Source organism: Camelus bactrianus, chromosome 20 (genome assembly GCF_048773025.1).
Source record: "Camelus bactrianus isolate YW-2024 breed Bactrian camel chromosome 20, ASM4877302v1, whole genome shotgun sequence".
Taxonomy (NCBI): domain Eukaryota; kingdom Metazoa; phylum Chordata; class Mammalia; order Artiodactyla; family Camelidae; genus Camelus; species Camelus bactrianus.
Window position 1 is genome coordinate 19,173,656 of NC_133558.1, and position 19,931 is coordinate 19,193,586.

A 19,931-nucleotide genomic window follows, 5' to 3' on the forward strand; every position below is an offset into this window, starting at 1 on the left:
TCCCTCAACCCGCAGACATTTAAGGAGGAAAAAGTCCCAAACTCTTCTGTTCTGCCACTTCCAAAGTCCTGAGGCCCTTCCCAAGTGTCCTACATCATCATTTCGTTCCTAGAGACTAGGCATTCCTCGTCCGCCTTCACCCTCACCACTTCCTGCCCCGTAAGAAGTCGACTCACTGCCCTTCCAAGGGCCCAGAACAGCCCCCACAGTACGCGAGCCAGGCCGGACTCTGCAGAGAGCCCCGCGAGGCCCAAGGAGCGCTAGAACTGTAAATTCCACAATGTTCCGCTTTGTTTTTAACCACTGTCCAGCAGCTAATAAATTCGCTAGTTAGTACGATTTTTCAGGAGAACTGCCCCCCGTGACTACGTCCCTGTAAAATCCGAGACCAATAAAATAAACATCCCAGGACTGAGTCCTGCGGGGAAACGTAACGGAAGACGTAGCTTCGATCACGTTTTTTTATCAGACGTCACAGAGCCAGGCTGAAGGTGGCGTTACAAACTCCCTTCAAAGAGGTTCCTCTCCCTCTCTACGGACCACGTCTGCGATTAGTTATGACGTCACAGCCAATCGTGAGCCCGGACGCACAGACGCTCTAGCCCGCCAGGCGCTCACTGCTCCATCGCCGCGCAGAACTGGCGCTCTAGGCCGCCGCGTTGGTTGGCCTCGTTCGCCTGCTCCAGGAAAGGCCCCGACTTGTGGTATTCGAGGCGGGCTGGGAATTCCAGACCTTTGGGTTCCTTGGCCGCACAGGCAAAAAGCATGCTTGGGAGGATGGCTCCGGTTCTGTATGCTTAGGTCCAGGGACAGAATAGGAGTGACCCTTCAGTGGGGAGGGGGCTACTCTCTTTCTTTTGTTAATAAATTTCTCATCCCCTGCGTAGCCTTCGACCACCGGTCCGTCATGGAGCTCGCCGGCACCTGCTCCAGCTTTCAGTCAGACCTGGATTTCTGTCCGGATTGCGGCTCGGTCCTGCCTCTGCCCGGAGCTCAGGACACGGTTACCTGTACTCGCTGTGGCTTTTCCATCAACGTGCGAGGTGAGGCGCTTGTACGCAGCGGCCCCGGCCGAGGGCCCAGCATGGAAGGGCCAGAGCCTGGGGGACTTCACGATCGGTAGTACTGAAGAGGGGGACCCTAAAGCAGAGGATCAGGCACCTATACTTTTGGTCTTGGGACGACATCTGAAGGGAGCAATATAAAGCCTCCTGGTCTAATCCAGGGAGTCGTGGGTGCCAGACCCCCTCTGCTTGTCTCAGCAACCAATTCTTACTGCCTGCGCAGACTTTGAGGGGAAGATGGTGAAGACTTCATTTGTGTTCCGCAAACTGGGAACAGCCATGCCTGTATCAATGGAGGAAGGACCTGAATTCCAAGGACCCGTGGTAAGTGAATTACATCGAGGACTGGCCCCGTTAGGAGGGTGGGAAAGAAATGGAGAGGCGATTGCTGAGATCTGGAGAGTTTTGTACTCAATTCCAAGGGGAGGAGTGGGGGTCTTTAAAACAAGAGAGTCTGAGGAGTGTAATAACCTGATTATATGTGAGAAGTAGGGGGAATTATTAACCCAGTTGCTTCCCAGGTTGACAGGCGCTGCGCTCGATGTGGTCATGAGGGAATGGCTTACTACACCAGACAGATGCGCTCAGCGGATGAAGGGCAGACTGTCTTCTACACCTGTACAAACTGCAAGTGTGTATCCTTTCCCTTCTCTCTGCCCTTTCTCAGTCTGTTTGCTACCTGAACAAATCCAGCGATTTACTTTTTGTACTGCATAAATCATTGTCTCCTTGGTCCCATCCCTCATTTCTGTACAGTTCAAGTTATAGGGAGATTTGTGGTCGTGGTTTTTTGTTTGTTTGTTTCTTGCCTTTTTTTACCCCCAAAGTTACACTTTTCTCTTTTCATACCTAGTCGTCTAAATCTTTTAGGATATTTAAAAGGAAATGAAAAAATACAGGAGGCAAGTGTTGTTCTTTGATCAGTACGTTACAGTGGAATCACCCACTACACTCAAGGTAGTTTTACTTGGATGAGAATTAGTCATGGATGATTTAAAGAACATGAGTTCTCAGAATAGTTTTAAGGACTCCTCTATTTTTTGGTGTTCTGCAGTTTCACTACAATATATCAAGATGTGGCTTTCTTTTATTTATCCTGTTTGGGATTTGTTGGGCTTTCTGAAAGTGAGGATTGATTTTTTTTTTTTTCCTATCAACCTTGGAAAATTATCAACCATTATCTCATTGAATATTGCCTTTCCCCCATGTTCTCAATTCCCACATTCTGGAGCTTTCATTAATTAGTTGTTTCTTAGATCTTATCTTCTACCCGCCATTTCTCTCACCCTGTCATATTCTCCATCTCCTTTCTTTTCATTGCTGCCTCTGGGTAAATTCTTCTGCTCTTTCTTTCAGGTCACTAATTCTGTCTTCATTTTACTTAAATTGTCGTTACTTAAAATTTTTTTCTTGAGTTCTACTTGATTATATTTCAAATCCCCTCAGATTTTTTTTAATAATTTGTAATTCTTCAATATTTTAAATTGTTCCTTTTATCCTTAAAATATGTATTATACTTAAATACATTAAACATGATATATTGTGTCCGATAATATATCTGATAATTCTCATACCCACAGGTTTTGTGGGTCTGATGCTGCTGTCTGTTATTTCTGTTGACTCTTGCATGGTGCTTTTTTTTGTTTTGTGATTTTTGACTATAAGCTCAGACTTTTTTAGAATTTGAAATATGAGACTTCTTTGAGGCCTGGGGTGAAAGCTATATTCTCAGCATTTGTGTTTCCTGTTCAGGTGCCTTGAGGCACTACCAAGCCAGAATCATGTTAAATTAATTCTCAGCTTCATGTATTTTGGAGAACGTAGGTAGTAAGAATTTGGGCTGCAAATCTAATGTAAAGGCCAGCTTTTGGTTAGAAATTCTCAGGATAGATTTTTTTTCTCCCACCATCTAGTGAGACAGTCAAATTCCTCTTCTGCAGAATTGGATTTTTTTTTCCTTGTTCACTTTTATATAGAGGGGTAGCCTCTTGGGGGTCTCAAACTTATGCAGAGTATCTCCTGTCAGACATTGTTGATTTGTCTCTGGTTCCTCCATGGGGCTGTCAAAACAGCAAGGGCACCATGTAGCAGGGGCTTCAGTTTTAATTTCCCTGTCTAGATTCCTGGTTTTATATCATTTCACCCAGTGTGAAGATGGCCTTTACTTTCTTGCCATCTCATCAATGGATTAAAACTATAGTTATATCTTTTGAGAGTAGTTTTTCCCCATTTTGACCTATTTATTTTTACTTTTTTTTTTTAATGAGCAGCAGTTTTTAATTTTTATGAGGTCTGGTTTATCCTTTTTCTTTTATGGCTAGTGCTTTCTGCTTCCTAGGAAACCTTGGCATACTTCATAATTCACAAGATATATTTTTTAATCCCAGCATCTTAAAGTTGTCTTGAATATGTGGAGGGTTGTTAAGGGGAGCTAGTCCTCCACCATCATAAATGAAAGTCCTTCTTGGTATTAAATTGAGTGCCTCATCTTACACTGCTAGAACCTCTTCCTTTGATCAAATATAACAAGTCTTTTCTTTCTTCATAGGTTCCAGGAGAAGGAAGACTCTTGATTTTTTTCCTGAGCAACTCAACAATCCCTCCTTCTCCTTGGAAGGTGAAGGATATTGGGTTCTTAGGTCTTTGTCCACCTTCTGGTTGCACTGTTTTGCTCCCAGAGGAAAAGCATATTGTCATGTGGTGATTACCATTGTCCTCAGAGTACTCCTACCCTGGTTGAGTTTCCTTTTTAAAGTTTTATTTTTCTTTAGGAGCCAGACATATGTATGTTATTTATAACCTGTCTTATTCCAAATAAATTTAGTTTACAGAAATACATGTGTTCATTCAACAAATATATCATCTATAAAAAGATAATATAAATTAGTACATAAGAAAGAAAAAGAAAAATGGAGCCAGGATTGAGGTTAATATAAAAAGGCAATTAAAAGTATTCCCTCCCTATCTAAATCTATTTGGTTCCTGAATTTAGGGAAACAAAAAGTAGGAGTTTGGATAGGGAGAGATTCAACAGAAAACTTATCCAGATTCATTTGGTATGTAAGTTTGGACAAAAAAAAAAAAAAAATCTGACACTAAGAGATACATGTGGACATTTTGGAAAAATTTTTTTTATTGTTCTTGAGACAAATTCTATATATATATACATATATATATTCATTGTAATAGATTCATATATAGAAAGGTAGAAAGAAAAAAGTAAAAATTCCAAAGGGATCCCACTCCACAGAAATATTTAGATTTTTTTTTTTAATGGGCTTTACTATATATACATGCTGAGTTGTATCTTGCTTTTTTCAGTTTGAACCAAAAGCTTAGAGGGGAAACAAACACGTAGTCCAGGCACAATAAACATATTCAGATTTCAGTCTGGGAATCAGCATTCCTGCATTCCTTGGTTTAAATGGTGATCAGAGGATGACAGTAATGATGATTATCTTGTAATTGTGTGGCCCTTTATATATTGAGAGCTCTCGTACTATCTTGCTTGACCCCCACAGCAACTTGTAAGGATGAAGAGGGCAGTCTTTGCTGTACGTTTGAACACTTCTGGTAGTTGACTTTTCTGCCTGACTCCTGAAATCTAAATCAAATCTGTTCACGTTTTAAGCCTTTCTCTGGCCTGTAACACCGACTGGATAAAGTCCCAGTTTCTTAGCAAAGCATAAAGGGACGCTCATATAACCACGCCTACCTGGCAATCCTCATCTGGCCCTTACATCCCAGCAGTACAAAATTGCATTTCTTTCAGTGCACACAATACGACTTTGTAACTGCTTTCTTTACCTAAAACAGCCATTTGTCTGTTTTCTGAGATACTCTTTCGCTCCCTGAGAAACATGCACATATTTTTATTTTAGCATAAATTGGCCTGTATTGTAATTTATGACCATTTCTATGCCTTACTCTTACTCATCTCCACCCCAGAGCGAGTTCAGGCAATATATAACTAAATTCAGCTTCACAGATGAGATTTACATCTATGTTAATATCCCAATATCATATTTTTGTTAGCATTTTTGCCAATCCTCCTCACTAGACCGGGAGCAAAAACGCAGAATCTGAGTATTTTATGCACTTCCATCTTCAAGTTCTAGCGCAGTGACAGGAAAAAATCCAATCTGAAGGTGCATTAAGTGCCCCGCTCAAACACCTACAGGCACAGGGCGAGGACTAGAACTCAGAATCAGTGTTTCCAACTGCTTCGAGGTCCCGATTCTCTAATTCCCAGACGAAACAATAAGAGGGAAAGATAGGCCATGGTAGGTTCACTACTACTGTCCCTTAGTTTCTCCGCCCTTCCACACATCCAAGGGATGGAGTCTGGGAAAGTGGGCTCAGCTGCTGGATGTCTGAACCCAGTCCGCTGCGCCAAGCCCGTATCTACCCTTCCAGACCGCGGGTTCCTGCTCTGTTGCGCAAGTGCCCGCTGCCCCCGACTGCGCCTTCCCTGCTCCCACACCGCAGCGACGCCTCTTCCGCCAAATTTGTGTCCCCTCTTTGCGGCGTCTGCGCGCTGTCACATTACAGCGGAACTAATCTGACGACCCTGCGCTTTGACGCGTGTAGTGCGGGGAAAGGAAAAGTGGGACCACAGACTGCGTCATACCCGGAAGTGGAGAGCCGGAAGTGGGGTTGGACAGGTTATCCCCAGGGGTGGGGCAGCGGAGGCCCGGGAGGAGGGGGAAAAAAGAAGGTGGAGGATCCTGGCTACTAATCTGAACTGATACCGATTCTCTTAGACCTCAGAGACTCAGAAAAGAGAGAAGGGTGTCTCATCCCCCTTCCTCCCCTCCTCCCTCTCCTCAGCCTTAGCCATGGCTGAGGCAGGGGCCGGGCTGAGTGAGACCGTCACTGAGACAACGGTTACCGTGACAACCGAGCCCGTGAGAAAGGCGGGGGGAGGCGCTGTTTAGGGGTCGGGGAGATACCGGGAGGGAAGGGATAGGGCTTTGGAGAGTTGCTGGAGGGGCTGGGCCTGGGGATATGGGAGGAGTGGGATTGGGAGAATCGCAAGGTATTGGGGATTTTCGGTGTGTCAGAGTTGGTGCAGAAGGCTGGTCCAGCGACGTGTAATAGAGTTAGAATGTAGGTGATGCTGCTTGGAGTGGTGGTGTGTATAATTGACGGAAGAACAGGAACTTGGGGATTAAGGAGCCAGGAAGATGCTGGGGGAAAATGAAGGGCTGTGTAGCAAGAAAGCATGATTGGAGGCCAGCTATAGGGGAATTTGACTGGAAGCATATTTATCAATAAATATTTGTTAAAAGGATGAATGTAAAAGGAAGGAGAGGAAATGAGGGAACAAGAAAAGGGAAATGAAGATAGTCTTTTGAGAAATCAGAGGAGATATAAATAGAGGGAAATGTAGCATTTTTGCAAAAACAGGTTAAGTTGCTTTCAAAGGGAGAAGTTGTAGTACTGGGTTTAGTAACCCCCCTGATTAAGGGAGTTTGGAGTAATAGTTACTAGAGCTGCCAGGATACCAGGGAATAGTTGGATAAGAGGTGAGAAGGGCTGGGCTTGAGGATGAGAGAGATGAGAATGGAATTCTTTCTTTAATGGGAAAAAGAATAGGGAGGGTCTGGAAAAAAAGAAAAGGAGATCAAAGATTAGGCATTGGCGACTGAGAAAACAATGTCCATGTATTAATACCACCAAGAATGATTTGGGGAGGAAGACGGAGAAACAGCGAGGATTATATTTTCCTTTGAAGATTTGCTGGGACCTTTCCTAGGTTAGGAATTGTGTCTTCTCTGTATACTAGTGGTTTACCAAGAACAGGAAATAATACTTCATGATTCCTCAAGGAAATCCCCGAGGTCAAAAGCCTATTCTGTTTTATCTTCTCTCAGCACTCAGCTCCTCTGGCACCATGTCTATGATCCTGATTGAGCTGGGGAAGGGAAAAGAGGAGACCCCTGGGAGGCAGTGGGAAAGGTTAGTAGGAGGGGACTAGATGGGTATGCCCATCCTTCTTAACCTTCCAGGAGAACCGGAGCCTAACCATCAAACTTCGGAAACGGAAGCCAGAGAAAAAAGTGGAATGGACGAGTGACACTGTGGACAACGAACACATGGGGCGCCGCTCATCAAAATGTGAGTCATTGTTGGCCCCCAGTAACCCTGGAGTTCTGGCTCCCCTCTGCATATCTTCTGCTTCTCACAGCCACTGACCTTCCCAAAGCCCCCAGATGCTCATAATCCTGTTGCTGCCTTGGTGGTTCTCTGGCATCAGGGAGAGGAGGTTAAAGTTAGAGGGAAAGATGTAGGGAGGGGCTTGAATTGGGGTGTGCCAAGGCCTGAAGCCCAGAGGTATCGGAGGTGAAAGAAGTGGAGCTTGGGATTCCTGGCAGAAAAGGACAAAGGGGTTGGGTGTCTGAGTCCCAGGGCGTGGGCCTCGGGAAGCTGGATCCTGGAAGGTAGGAGAAAAGGCTGAAATTTTTACTGAGATCCAGTGGGAATGGAACTGACACTATATCTTAATTCTTCCTCCTTTTTAACTGGGCTCCTCCCTCCAAATCCAGGCTGCTGTATTTATGAGAAACCTCGGGCCTTTGGCGAGAGCTCCACGGAGAGTGATGAGGAGGAAGAGGAGGGCTGTGGTCATACACACTGCGTACGGGGCCACCGCAAGGGACGGCGTCGTGCAACCCCGGGACCAAGCCCCACCACCCCTCCCCAGCCTCCTGACCCCTCCCAGCCCCCTCCAGGGCCAATGCAGCACTAAATTCCTCTCTCCCCCACCATTCCTGTGTTTGTCTGGTCCTGAATGTATTCATGTGGCTACCTGGGGACTAAACCCAGGGTTTGATACCTTCTCAAGCCCCCTCCTCCCCTCTCCTCTGCCTGATAGAAGGAAGAGGAAGAGAAGGGTGAACAGAGATCCTGGAATTCTGACTTGCTGCTATTCCAGAACCCAGACTTATGGGTTCCCCCAGCCCTCATTTCTCCTTGCAATACTCAGCATCCTCTCTCCAGGGATCCAGGCATCTTGGTCCCAGTCTCTCCCCTTTGTTCTCACTGCCAAACTGCCTGTCCTGGGATCCCGTTATCTTGCCCCCTTGCACTCTCTACTTGAGTCCCAAACACTTCAGTTGGGTTTCCAGCAGCCCCAGCTTTCACTGCCAGGGTCCTAGTCAGATTCCAGGCAATCTTGCCCCAACTGTGCTTGTTAATCCTGGCTTAGCGCTCTTCCACTAATGTATTTATGTCACCCTAACTCGTAGTCATTGCCTGTGGGATGTGAGGTCTTACAGGAGACCTCAAGTCTCCTAGCCCTTTCCCTCCTCTTCTGCCCACTCCTTCTGCCCTTAAGAGGAGTTAGGAGAGAGAGAGAGGTCTTTGTCATTCTCACCTTTAATGGGAAATGGAAAAAGAAATAGTCATGTCCTCTCTCCTCACCCTTCTCATGTGATCTAGGGTTTCTGACGGAGCTGGCTTCAGGACTGGTCACTTAGAGCCAACTATCTCCTTAGCATTTGGTCTTCCAGCTTAGGAGACAGATCCAACATGGTCCCAGGGGCCTGGGTCCCTGGGAAAGGAAGGAAAGGGGAAGGAGCGAAGAGATGGGGGTAGGTCGCCTCCACTGCACTCTTACTCCTTCCTTCCTAGGCTTTGATGTCTCGCCAGCCCAGATGTCCAGCTCTCTGGCCCTCCCCTCCCCTTACTGAGATCTGGATGTCATTTTCCAGGCTTCTTGCCATGCAGAATTGCAGAGATCAGTCAAATCCATACCACCACTGAGATCTCATTTATTGCCACAGATGCACAAAATAAATAACCCAACATCATAAAACGTGTTAAATACGGGCCCATTTATACATACGGGGAAAGATGTGAGGCTATATACAAGGGTGGATTTGGGGTGTCTGGGCCATTCCCAGGTTGAGGAAAGTAAGGGTAGCACCATTGGTTCCTTGTATGTGCAGGGGGGAGTTTTAAGAAGGTTCTTAATGGGGAAAGGCTGTAAGCAGGAAAAGTCGTCCAGGTGGAGTAGAACGGGCCTGCCCCCACCTCCCAAAAAAGGGAGTCATAAGCTTCCTAGAGGACCTTAAGGCTGGGGCCAGAGTCCAGCCTCTTGGTTTTGGGGAGGAGGCTCTTGCTTCTCTTGAGGACAGGGCAGGGAAGCCCAAGCCTCAGAGCTGTGGAGAGGGCACTGGGCCCTTTGCCAAGAGGAGAGGCAGCAGTGGGAGGTAAATATTTGACCCGCAGGGCCTGTGTGTATTAAACATGGACCATTTACCAGTACTAATGGGGCAGGCCTGTTCCCCAATTCAGGCCTGGGATAGAGTATGGTAGAAGGGGAGGGATCCGTTGGGAAGTACTAGGGTAGCCGTGGGCGAGAAGCCTCTCGAGAGGGAGGGGGCAGGAATGGATTTGACTTTGGGCATGGATGTGGAAACTGGAGGCCAGTTGAGGTCCTAACTATTTGGGAGAAAAGAGACCATGTAGGTGGGTGGGGGGTGCTTATCAGTTCTGCCGCAGTGGGCATGTGGACATGATCCCGGGAATGAGTAAGGATTTTTGTGTCCCAGAGGAACCAGCCTTGCTTCGGGCCAAACCGGCGTGGGGGGTGTGGGCGAGCGTCTCAGCCTTCCCCGGGCACGATGCGTAGCGGGGCGCGGGGGTCGCAGGTGCACAGCAGCGGGAAGACGCGCTCCCCCAGGGGGCCGGGCGCCTGGAAGGCGAAGAGCAAGTCGAGGGAGCGGCCGTCGTAGAAGGCCACGCGGCCCCGCTCCCAGTCCAAGTCCACGCGAATGCGCCGCGGCGGGGGCCCGGCGCCGCCCAGCGGGGTGGGCTCCGGGGCTGTGAGCGCCCACAGGCGGCCGCCGCGGCCCTCCACGGCCCACACGGCCCCCGCGGGGCACAGCCCTACTCGGCCCTTGCGTCGCACCGACTCGCCGGCGGCGCCCACGGCATAGCGGCTCTCCCCGTCGTCCTCGTCCTCCCCGGAAGAGTCTCCGCAGGAGGCGGCGTCGGCGGTCTCCACCTCCCAGCAGTGGCGGCCCGCCCCGAAGCCCTGCGCGCCCAGCACCGCCGGGAGCTGATCGAAGCGCGCCGGGCTGTCAGGAGGCGCAGGCGTCCCTGGCGGGGCCAGTCGGACACCGCGGCGGTCCGCGGAGACGAGCAGGCGCCGGTGTGCGGTGCTAGGGTCCAGGGTGAGGTCGGCTGGAGAGGGCAAGGCAGGGGAAGACCGTGTGAGAGGCGGGACAGGATGGAGAGGACTCTGCGGAGGGCATGGAAGAAGCCTAGACAGCTCAAAAGGCGACTGTAGGACCAAAGACGGTGAAGGCACATGAAGAGCAGACCCAGGCAAGACCAAACCTGCGCTGATGGGCCACTTCCTTCTAATGAATTGGACTTGAAGAAGGACCCTACTGGCCCAGAGCAGGGAGCACAGAGCAGAGATCAAAGGGCAGGGGGAGGGGGGTTGCCTGGTTTGTAGGGATAGGGGAAGAGTGAGGCTGATCTGACTTCTGGGGAGGAGTGAGGACTGATACCTCAATCTGCAGCGTCTGGGATGGGGCATGAGAGCTGGGTCAACAGGATAGGGAAGGTGGATGTAAAGAGGAAGACTGATACCAGATACCAGCACCCCAAGTAATAGAGGGAAGGGCCAGAGTAAGGAATCCAAAGCATATTGAGAAACCAGCCCACCACCCACAGGAATAGGTGGGAGTAGACAGGCCTATTTCTATAGGGAGGGAGGAGCAAAGGAGGAGAGAGCAGGGGGTGACAGCCAAAGAACCAGAAAGAAATAACCATTGGCCTTGTCCGTAAGGGGTGCTTTGAAGAAAGATGTCTAGATTAGGGGTGCTAGAAGCAATCTGGGGTTAGTAGGATGGTGAGTGACCAAGAGGATGGAGCACCTTCTCTAGGCAGTTTAAAGAAGGGCAGAGGGCAATCTTGGGAGTGACTGAAGTCCCCAAAAGCTGCAGAGAAGGCCCAGAGCCCCAGGGGCAAGGAGATGCAGGAGTCCTGGGACGCTTCTGGAAAGGAGGATGAGAAGTGGTAGAAGCAGAGATTCCCCAGAAGCAGCCGCCCTCCAGGGGTCTGTTGTGTGACTGTATGAATAAAAAGGGAGAAAGTCTGGACTATGAAGTATTAAGGACCTTAAGACCTTTTTGTGGGCTGAATTGTGTTCTCTCTCCAAAATATGAAATCCTCCAATACCTCAGAATTTGACTATTTAGAAATAGAATCTTTACAGAGGTAATCAGGTTTAAATGAGGTCATTAGACACGTGAAGTGAAGGAGAAAACGCAGGGAAAATGCAATCTCCAGGCCAAGGAATGCCTCAGCCTACCAGAAGCTAGGAGAGGGTCCTGGAACAGACTCTCCCTCTCAGCCCCTGGAAGGAACCAACACTGCCCACACCTTGACTTCTACCTCCTGATCTGTGAGACAATACATTTCTATTGTTCAAGCCACTTTGTGTGTGATGCTTTGTTATGGCAGCCTTAGGAAACTAATGGAGACATCATAAAGGATGTGGTCATATTTGAGAGAGAAAAGAGAACAAACAAACAAACCAGACTTTCGTTCAGTTCCCTCCCTTCTGCCCTCCTTACCCGTCAGTCTATGAAGCATGTTTTTGACCACAGGATAATCTTCAGGGAGATCATCCTCTGAGTTAGATGACTTGGGCGTTGGGGCATCAAATCTGGAGAGAGGAGGGAGAAGGGTCAGGAAATTGGTAGACACCTGCCCCCTGATGCCCCCACCCCTACCCTACTCATATCTCTGGAGCAGAAAAGGGTTAAGCTACACCCTGAAAACGTGTCTTTGAGTGGGGATGGAGATGTGGGACCTGGGAGAAGGTGATGGATGTGGCAGCTGGTAATAGAAAAGAAGAAACAGTAAAAATGGACTCACCTTCTCCACGTCTTCCTATTATCCTGCAGTGGAAAGAAGAAAACATGGAAGTGAGCTCTGGGCTTCAGACTGTGGGGAGCCCTCTCCCTCCACCCTCTCCTCAGGTAGCTGGGTCTGAGTTGGTGAGGTCCCTCCCCACCTCCGAGTGATCTCACCCTTTATCCCCTGTGGTCCCTTTTCCTTTCATTCTCCCCCTTTGCCTTTCCTGAGTCTGCCTTCCCTCCTTCACCACTTTCCCATCCATCTAACTCCACCCCCTATCATCCTCCTCCCCTTCCTAATACCCCAAATCCTCTCAGTTCCCCATCCCCCAGAGTCCTTACCTGTCTTTGCTTCCTGCCCTCCTCCCTTCTCTGTCCCTTCTCTGTGAATAGGATTGGAAACAATCCTTCCTGAGGGTGTATCCCAGATAAGCATCCCCCTCCTTCTCAATCACACAGACCAAACACATACCCAGAGACCCTGAGCTAAGAGTTCACATATAAAAGCCTTATAATAACGCTGCTTCACCTCTTGCCATAAAAGCCCAGTGGCGTTTATTGGTCCCTTTGTTCTGTATCTCTCTTCCCTGACCAAGGAGGCAGCTGGACTTTGATGTGTCCCAGAGGGCCCAACAGATCTGCAGGGTACTATGGGAGCCAGGAGAGGGCGCTGGATACTCCCCCTCCAAATAACTAGGATTCCCTCTTTCCCCTTCCCTATCCAGTGGGAATGGTAGGGGCAGACCAGTACGGTGGTGAAGAAGAGAGGAAAGGCAATTCGCCTAATTATGCCAATTACACCTAGACTAATTAGGTATATGTAGACTTCAAAGAGTGGAAGAAAGACCCAAGACCGGCTCTGCTGCTGGGGAGAAGCCAGTCGGGAATCCAGGACGCCTGGGGGTCGGGCAAGGGAATGGGGTTGGTTGGTGGCCAAGGAGTCAGGGCCCAGGAGGGACGCTGGGGGATGGGTGAGTGGGTGATAAGGGTGGATGTAGAGAGGAGCCGGAGGTCCCCACGGCTGTTCTCCCGTGCCTCGCCTCCACTCATCGCCGCCTCTGCCTGGGGCCCTGGGAGGAGCGGAGGACAATGATAACAAACACGGAGCAAGGCTTAGGCCAGAGCCCCAGGAACCTACCCTACGACGCTACAGGAGAATCTGGATCTGCCTCCTCCTCCCTTCTCCCCTCCTTTTAACAGCCCCCTGCTTCTCTCCCCTCCACTCCAGCTTTTCCTCCGACCTCCTTCCTGCTCCTCCTTCCTTTGGCTAGTTCTGAACTCCCTTACCTCCCCAGCCCCCAGCTCGCTTCCGCCCCCGTCAGCTTCCTCCCTCCACTGCCCCCACCCCCGTCCCATCCCCACAGCCTGCTCCCTCCCCTCCGCCAGGTCTCCTCCTCCTAGGTGCCTAGGGGCGTCCCTCATCAGCCTCCCAGTTCCCGCGTTCTTCGCAGAGCCTCAGGGGTCTCCTCAAGTTCTGTCTAGTGCCCCCAACGCCTTCTCTCCAGCCCCTCTAACGAGGCTCAGGCATCCGTCCAGCCGCCTTCCCTCTGGGCAAAGTGTCAACTTCGTCCCGTCGTTCTTCCTGACACCTCTCACTTGACAGCTGCTGGTCGTTTGCTTTTCTCCATCTTTTGCCTAAACTTCCAGAAGGGCCTCGGCTCGGGAAGTACCATTCCCCGCTTCCCCAGGGAGCCACGAATCACCCCGTACAGCGACAGCAGCGGACTCGCGAAGCGCACCCCTGCCTCACCTCTCCGTGCGGGTCCAGGCAGCCCATGGTGGGGATGCGGCCCCCTCGGCGTTTCCCCGTGCGCGCCCCGGGCTCGGCCAGCTTCTCGCACAGCCCGCGGCTGATGCGCACCTCCACGGCCAGCCGCACGTTCGACCTCAGGCTGCGGCGGGGGCACGGCAGGCCGCAGCACGGGCAGGCGGTGGGGGACGCCTCGGGGCCGGTCGCCGGCGGGGTCCCCCAGCAGCGGGCCAGGCACGCGCGGCAGAAGCTGTGCTCACACGCCAGGAGCACTGGGTCCTCGAAGGGGCCCCCGCACAGCGGGCACGTCGCCAGCTGCTCCAGACGCTCCACCAGCCCCGGGCCCAGCAGCTCCGGCGCCTCCATGGGGAGCCAGCGTCTGGGCGCCGTCCCTTCCGCGACCACCGCGACCGCCTTCGGGTATGCAGATGGCTGAGCGCCTGTGCCGCTGGTTGCGTCGATGCCCCTCTCTCCGACTCCCGCATTAACTTTCCGGCACTCTTCTACCTTTCTGCTGGAATCGCCTCTCTCTTCAACCAGTCTGTCTCCGCCAATCTCCCCACTACGTCAGGCTTTATAGGGAGGAGGAGGCCCCTGCGGGAGGTAAACATCAGGCCTTGCGTAACACCCCATCTGGTTCTCCTGCTTCCCGGGTAAGGTTTGGGGGAGGAGGGTGGGAGGCAGGGACACCTAGGTCTCGAGCCGAGGAGGTGGTCGCTAGGGGGCGCTATGGGGGCAAGGGAGCAACGTGCGCAGTGGCAGCCCCTGTAACCCCCAGTAGAAGTCCGAATCTCACCTCCCCCTCCGCCTGTGGTGGACGGATGGGCAGAGTGCCCAGGCTCGCTTTTGGCATGTGTGCCCACATCGCCAGCGTATGAGTCATTCCAGGTGGCTGGCACACCTACATCTGGGGGCTTGGGGCCCCGGAAACACAGATCCTGATTTGTGTGGTTTTGGCAGGCCTCTGAGCGTTGGTGTGTGGCTGTCATTCCAGGCCTCTCTTCGTTCCATCTTCCTGCCTTACCTATTAAGGGCTTAAGGACACTGAAGCTTTGGGATAAGGGGTGGGGAGCAGGCGCCCACACTCCCTCCTCAAGGAGTCAGGGTAGGGCTCTCTCAGCTCTACCCTGGGCTGGTGCCCAGGGCCTCTCTTGTTACTTTCTTCCTATGTCTCTCTATCTAGTTGTTTCTCTCTCTCTCCCTCTCTCTCTCTCTCTCTCTTTTCCTGTATATGTTTTGATTTCCACTCTTCTCTTTCTCTCCTTCTTTGGAATGTACCTAAAGGTTATCAATTTTCACTCTTTTGGTCACCTGAGGCCCAGAGAGCTGGCATTGCCAAGGCCATGCAGCAGAGAAATGACCTGCAGTGGAACCATACTCAGATCTGAGTTCTGTCCTTGCTGTGACTCCACCCTGCCTCTTTTTAATTTCCAATCCCTGAAACTCCCTTCTGCTTTCTGATAGTTCTCAGATCTTTCCTCATTCCCTCTTTCCTCACCTCTCCTCTTCCCTCTTCTCAGCCCTTCCTCCCTGCTCCCTCCTCTTCCCAGTTCCTCCGCCTCTCTTATGCCAGGCCTTTCTGTCTGGACACCCCTGGGGGGTTGTGAATCAGTAAACATTCAGATTATCTACAACTATGATCACACACGTTATTGTACAAACATACATGTGCATCCCTCAATGTCCAAAAGCCCCAAAGTGCACAGACTTATAGGCATGCAGACATCACAGATGCCTGAATAGTCTCATATCTCTGGCACGGACACCCAGGATTATTTGGGGACAGATAGACATACTCAAAGAAAAACATGCAAAGAGACACTGTCATTAGTTTTATTGTCAACGAGAACAACAACACAACAGCAGTAAGTCTTTATGGGGCAACAGCACGTTATTAGGCACCCCCTGCAGGCATCGTTCTCCCCCTCTACAATCAGGGAGCCACTCAAATATGACACTCTGATAAACAAACTTTGCAAATAAATATGTGTACACTCTTCTTGGAGCAAACCTCCCAGCTCCACATTTATAAAACGCACAGCCACCCAAACAAGACTACAGATATGACCAAAATCTGTTTTGTAAAATGGACTTCCATGTTATAGTTAAGTCAAATAATGGTCCCCCAGAGATGTCCATGTCCTAATTCCTGGAACCTGTGAATGTGTTACCTTACGTGGTAAAGGGGAATTAAGCTTGCAGATGGAATTAAGATGGCTGATCAGCTGAGTTTAAAGTAGGGAGGTTATTCTAGATTATCCAAGGGTCCTGAAAAGTGGAGGACAGATGCAGAAGAGGACAACCAGAGAAAGAGAGAAACAATGAGAAGCCCTCAGCCTGACATTGCTGGCTTTGAAGACTGAGGAAGAGGGGCCATGAGCAAAGGAGGTGTCAGTCTCTAGAAGCTGGAGAAGACAAGGAGATGGATTCTAGATGGAACCTAGCTCCACCGACACCTTGATTTTACCCTTGTAAGACCCAGTTCAGACTTCTGAACTGCAGAACTGTAAGATAATAAATGTGTGTTATTTCAAACATTTCAAACAAAAGTTTGTGATAATCTGTTACAGCAGAAAATAAGAAACTAATATACATGCTTTCCCTTTCTCCTTGTCTCTGGCCTTTTGGGACTGTCTGCACTTTTCTGTTTTTGCTTCTTTCAGTTGGTAGCATTTTTTGGATTTCTCTGCCTCTTTAGGCCTTCTTGTCTGTCCTCTTCTATTTCTCTCTCTCTCTCTCTTTTTTTTTTTTTTTTTTTTTTTTTTGATTGCTTCATTTTCTCAGCTTCAAGGCCTCTTGGACATTGGACTCTTCCTGGATCTGGGCCTGGAATGTCAGAGAAATGCCTCTGAGTCTCTTCACCAACTGTCACCAACCCAAGTGCCTTTCTGTGACTCTCAAGTTCTTGCTGGTGCTTCACATCCTTGGTAGAACTTTAAAATCATCAGGGGGAGCTTTTAAATTCCTAATGCCCAGGAGACACCCCAGATCAACTAAACAGACTCTCTGGGGTTGGGTTCCAGGAATCAGGAGTTTTGAAATCTCTCCAGGTGATTCCAATGTTTAGCCAAGGGGGGGACCCACTATCTTATATGATGAGGCTGTAGGTGGACCTGTCCCTCCCCGTTTCACTCCTTATGCTCCGCCTGGTACCTTATATTTCCTATGCCTTGATCATGACAAAGTTGACCGCACTGCCAAACCTTTGCCCTCACTGTTCCTTCTGCTCAGGCCCTCCTTCCTCTAGAGATTTCCATGGCTGTCCCTACCTTCTCATTCAGGTCTCAATTCAGAGGTAACTGAATTCAGAGAGGACTTCTTTCACCACTGTATCTCAAGTAGTTTTCCTCAAAGGCACTATCTCTTTACTTAGATTTATTGACTCATGGTATTTTGAACTATCTGAAATGATCTAATTATCTGGTTTGATCTGTTTCTATCCAATAGAAGGTAGCTTTGTAGGAATAGGAAGCTAGCCTTTGTGTTCACCACTGCTTCCCCTGAACCTGGAAGAGCATCTGGCACACAGCGGGTCTCAATAAATATATATACCCAGTCATTGAATTGCCCATCAGCAAGAGGGCAAAGCAAAAGGGTCTTTTGACTGACTCTGCTTAGGTCTTCTAAATGCCGGACAAAGATATTATCTCTCTCAACAGTCATTCCTCACTGGCGGACGTCAGGCACAACAGCGCTGGTGGATGCTCATGTGATGTGAGACATGGCGTTCAGTTTGGCTCAAGGAGCTCATGATCTAGTTATCACTTGCCTTCTGTAACCAGATGATGAGGATTCCTGCTAACAATGCTTTAGCTCAGCTTTTAAGCTGTGGTTACCATGAGTTCACACTTAATGATTCTAGGACATACAGTGCAGGGAAAATGTATTTGGAGACCGACACTGCCAGGAAGTGTCTCACTTCTCAAGACTTTTTCCCTCCGTCTCCGGAATCCCTAACAACTCTACACTTGATCCTCTAATTCCCCCTTAGGTTTATTCTAGCTCCAGAGAGCCAGATGGGTGGAGGTGATTTTTGGTGTGTGTTGGCTTGGCTTGCTCTGGTTGACCATGACTGGATCCTGCCTCTCTGTTTGCACCGTATCTTCCCACTCCTTCCAACTCCATCCGGGATGTCTGCCTGCAATGTTGTGGAATGTCATAGCCAGATACCCATGTGTGACATTAGGGATGCTGGGTGGAAAGGCCTTACCCATCCCTTCATTTCTTTTCCTTCTCTTCCATTTTCCCCCCTCTCTTTTTGTTTATTCTTTAGTCTATCTCCCCTCCACATCAGTAACATCCCCATCCTTTTAGAGTCTACAAGTCTTTAGGAGCCTTGGAGGGGGAGAGGTAGGTATGCAAATGTGTTTGGGAGACTGAAGACAAGACAGTCATGGTCCCTGCCCTTAGGAAGTATGGTAAGGCAGGTCAAGTACATCCATCATCAACCAAATCTGCCATTACTGAATCAGGGAGTGTGATAAGGCAAATAAGGTATATCCATCATCAGCTGAGATCTGTCATTACCAAATTGTAAAAGTGCATTGAGGAAAGGAGAGTGAGTTGAAGATTATGTTTACAGAATGGAGAATGAGTGGAAATGATTTCAGGAAGGCTTCCTGGAGGAGGTGGCTTGTAAATGAAAGGTGGCTTGGGTTGAGTGGGAAAGAAATGAAAAAGCCTGAACAAAGAATATGAAGCATCTTTGGGGAAAAAACTGGAAGTGGGAAAAGGGCCCCAGGAGGTAAGAAGCACAGATGAAGGAGACCACAGTTCTATCTCAGTTCCCACCTACCATGCCACTTCCCAAAGATCTTCTTCAATCTTGATTGCTTCTATAAAGAGTTGTTTTTTAAAAAAGACTCTGCTGTTTATAATGTGCCTTAACATACCAGAATGTCCTATTAGAGCATGGCATCTTTCCTATTCCATGGCTCCAAGAACTCTGGGTAAAACATCCCCTGGTGTGCAGGGCAGCCTCAGGAAGGGTGAACTTGATGTTGAGATAGAGGACGAAGATTCAGTCAGATTAACCAAACAATCCTGAAGCTCAAAAAACGTGACCAAGGTTATAAGACTGTCACCCTCAGCCTGGTCTCTTGTTTAACCCTGTAACAGCTGTGGGGTCGAGAGTCCAGCCATTTTACAAGAGGACTCTGGGATTCCAGCATGGTAGGGAATTTGCCTGGGTTCAAATAACTGGTTAGAGGCAGAACTAGGGCTGAAATTCAGATCTACTGCCTCCAAATTCTGTGCTCTTTCCCTAAAACATTACTTCCTTTCTTCTGAGACTTTATTTTCTCTTCTATGTCCCTCCTGGAAGCCTCCTTTGCCCCTTCTTCCCTTAAATCCCTGCTTAAGGCTAATAGTTTCTCTGAGATGTTGCCCCTCCTTCAAGTTTATTCTGGATGCTCATTTATTCTTTTTCCTTCTGACAGCCCCCCATCAATGTCACTGACATTTCTTTATCCATCTTTTAAATTCCCCCTTAAACATTCACTAATCATTCTTCTCTTCTCAGTGTTCCCTAGACCTTCTTGTTTCCCAATCCTTTAGCAGTGTTCCACGCATTCATTCATCCATTCATTTAATCATTCAATGACTATTTCCTAAGCACCTACTATAGGTCAAACACTGTTCTAGAAATTGGGATATGTTGGTGAACAAGCCAGCCACAGTCACTTATCCTCTGGCAACTTAGATTATATTGAGAAAGACTAACAGTAAGCAAGTAAACAAATAAATCAATAAGATAATTATAGATGTGATAAGTGCTTTGGAGAATATAAAGTGGGTAATATAAGAGGAATTAACTGGAGGAGGTGCACACTGCTTTTAATAGGGTGTTAGAAAAAACTTGTCTGAGGAGGTGACATTTGAGCTGAACCTGAACTGATGAGAGGGAGTCAGCTGTAAGAAGAGTTCGGGGAGAGCTTTCCAGGCAGCAGGAACAGCAGGTGCCAAGGCCTTGGAGTTGGGGAAGATCTTGATGAAAATCTCATGCTGTGAGCTGTGATGAGAATGGTTTAATGTGAGATTGGAGAAGTATTAAGAGCTAGGATGTGCAAGACCTTAAGGATCAGGATAAGAAATTGGGTTTTGTTCTAGGAAGGGCTTTGATTGGGGAATTTACATGGTTGAATTTATGTATTTAGGGACTTACTTTGTCTTAGTGGTCTTGTTTCTTCATTTCCTTTTCCTTTTTTGGCGGAGGAGGGGAAATAGGCAATTAGGGTT

General features: G+C 48.9%; 3 protein-coding genes across 7 annotated transcripts; 2 read left to right on the top strand and 1 right to left on the bottom strand.

Moving 5' to 3' along the window:
• Window positions 1–545: 545 nt before the first annotated feature.
• POLR1H (RNA polymerase I subunit H) lies at window positions 546–3,898 on the top strand. 5 transcript variants are annotated; one of them, XM_010974091.3, is made up of 5 exons: window positions 546–704; window positions 888–1,043; window positions 1,288–1,388; window positions 1,586–1,695; window positions 3,613–3,898. In XM_010974091.3, the coding sequence occupies exons 2-5, from the start codon at window positions 908–910 to the stop codon at window positions 3,635–3,637; spliced, it is 372 nt and encodes a 123-aa protein (XP_010972393.1). In that variant the 5' UTR covers window positions 546–704; window positions 888–907; the 3' UTR covers window positions 3,638–3,898. The 5 variants fall into 5 exon arrangements, with proteins under 5 accessions (XP_010972393.1, XP_045365496.1, XP_045365495.1 ...); XM_045509540.2 differs by having other exon boundaries at window positions 636–756; XM_045509539.2 differs by having other exon boundaries at window positions 654–763.
• Window positions 3,899–5,734: 1,836 nt separating this feature from the next.
• On the top strand, window positions 5,735–7,834 carry PPP1R11 (protein phosphatase 1 regulatory inhibitor subunit 11). The gene is made up of 3 exons (XM_010974090.3): window positions 5,735–5,971; window positions 7,076–7,184; window positions 7,613–7,834. The coding sequence occupies exons 1-3, from the start codon at window positions 5,903–5,905 to the stop codon at window positions 7,813–7,815; spliced, it is 381 nt and encodes a 126-aa protein (XP_010972392.1). The 5' UTR covers window positions 5,735–5,902; the 3' UTR covers window positions 7,816–7,834.
• Window positions 7,835–8,819: 985 nt separating this feature from the next.
• RNF39 (ring finger protein 39) lies at window positions 8,820–14,368 on the bottom strand. The gene is made up of 4 exons (XM_074348309.1): window positions 13,695–14,368; window positions 11,964–11,986; window positions 11,660–11,751; window positions 8,820–10,256 (listed from the first exon to the last, which is right to left on the bottom strand). Exons 1-4 carry the CDS (start codon window positions 14,058–14,060, stop codon window positions 9,676–9,678), a joined length of 1,062 nt encoding a protein of 353 aa, XP_074204410.1. The 5' UTR covers window positions 14,061–14,368; the 3' UTR covers window positions 8,820–9,675.
• Between the last annotated feature and the right edge of the window lie 5,563 nt (window positions 14,369–19,931).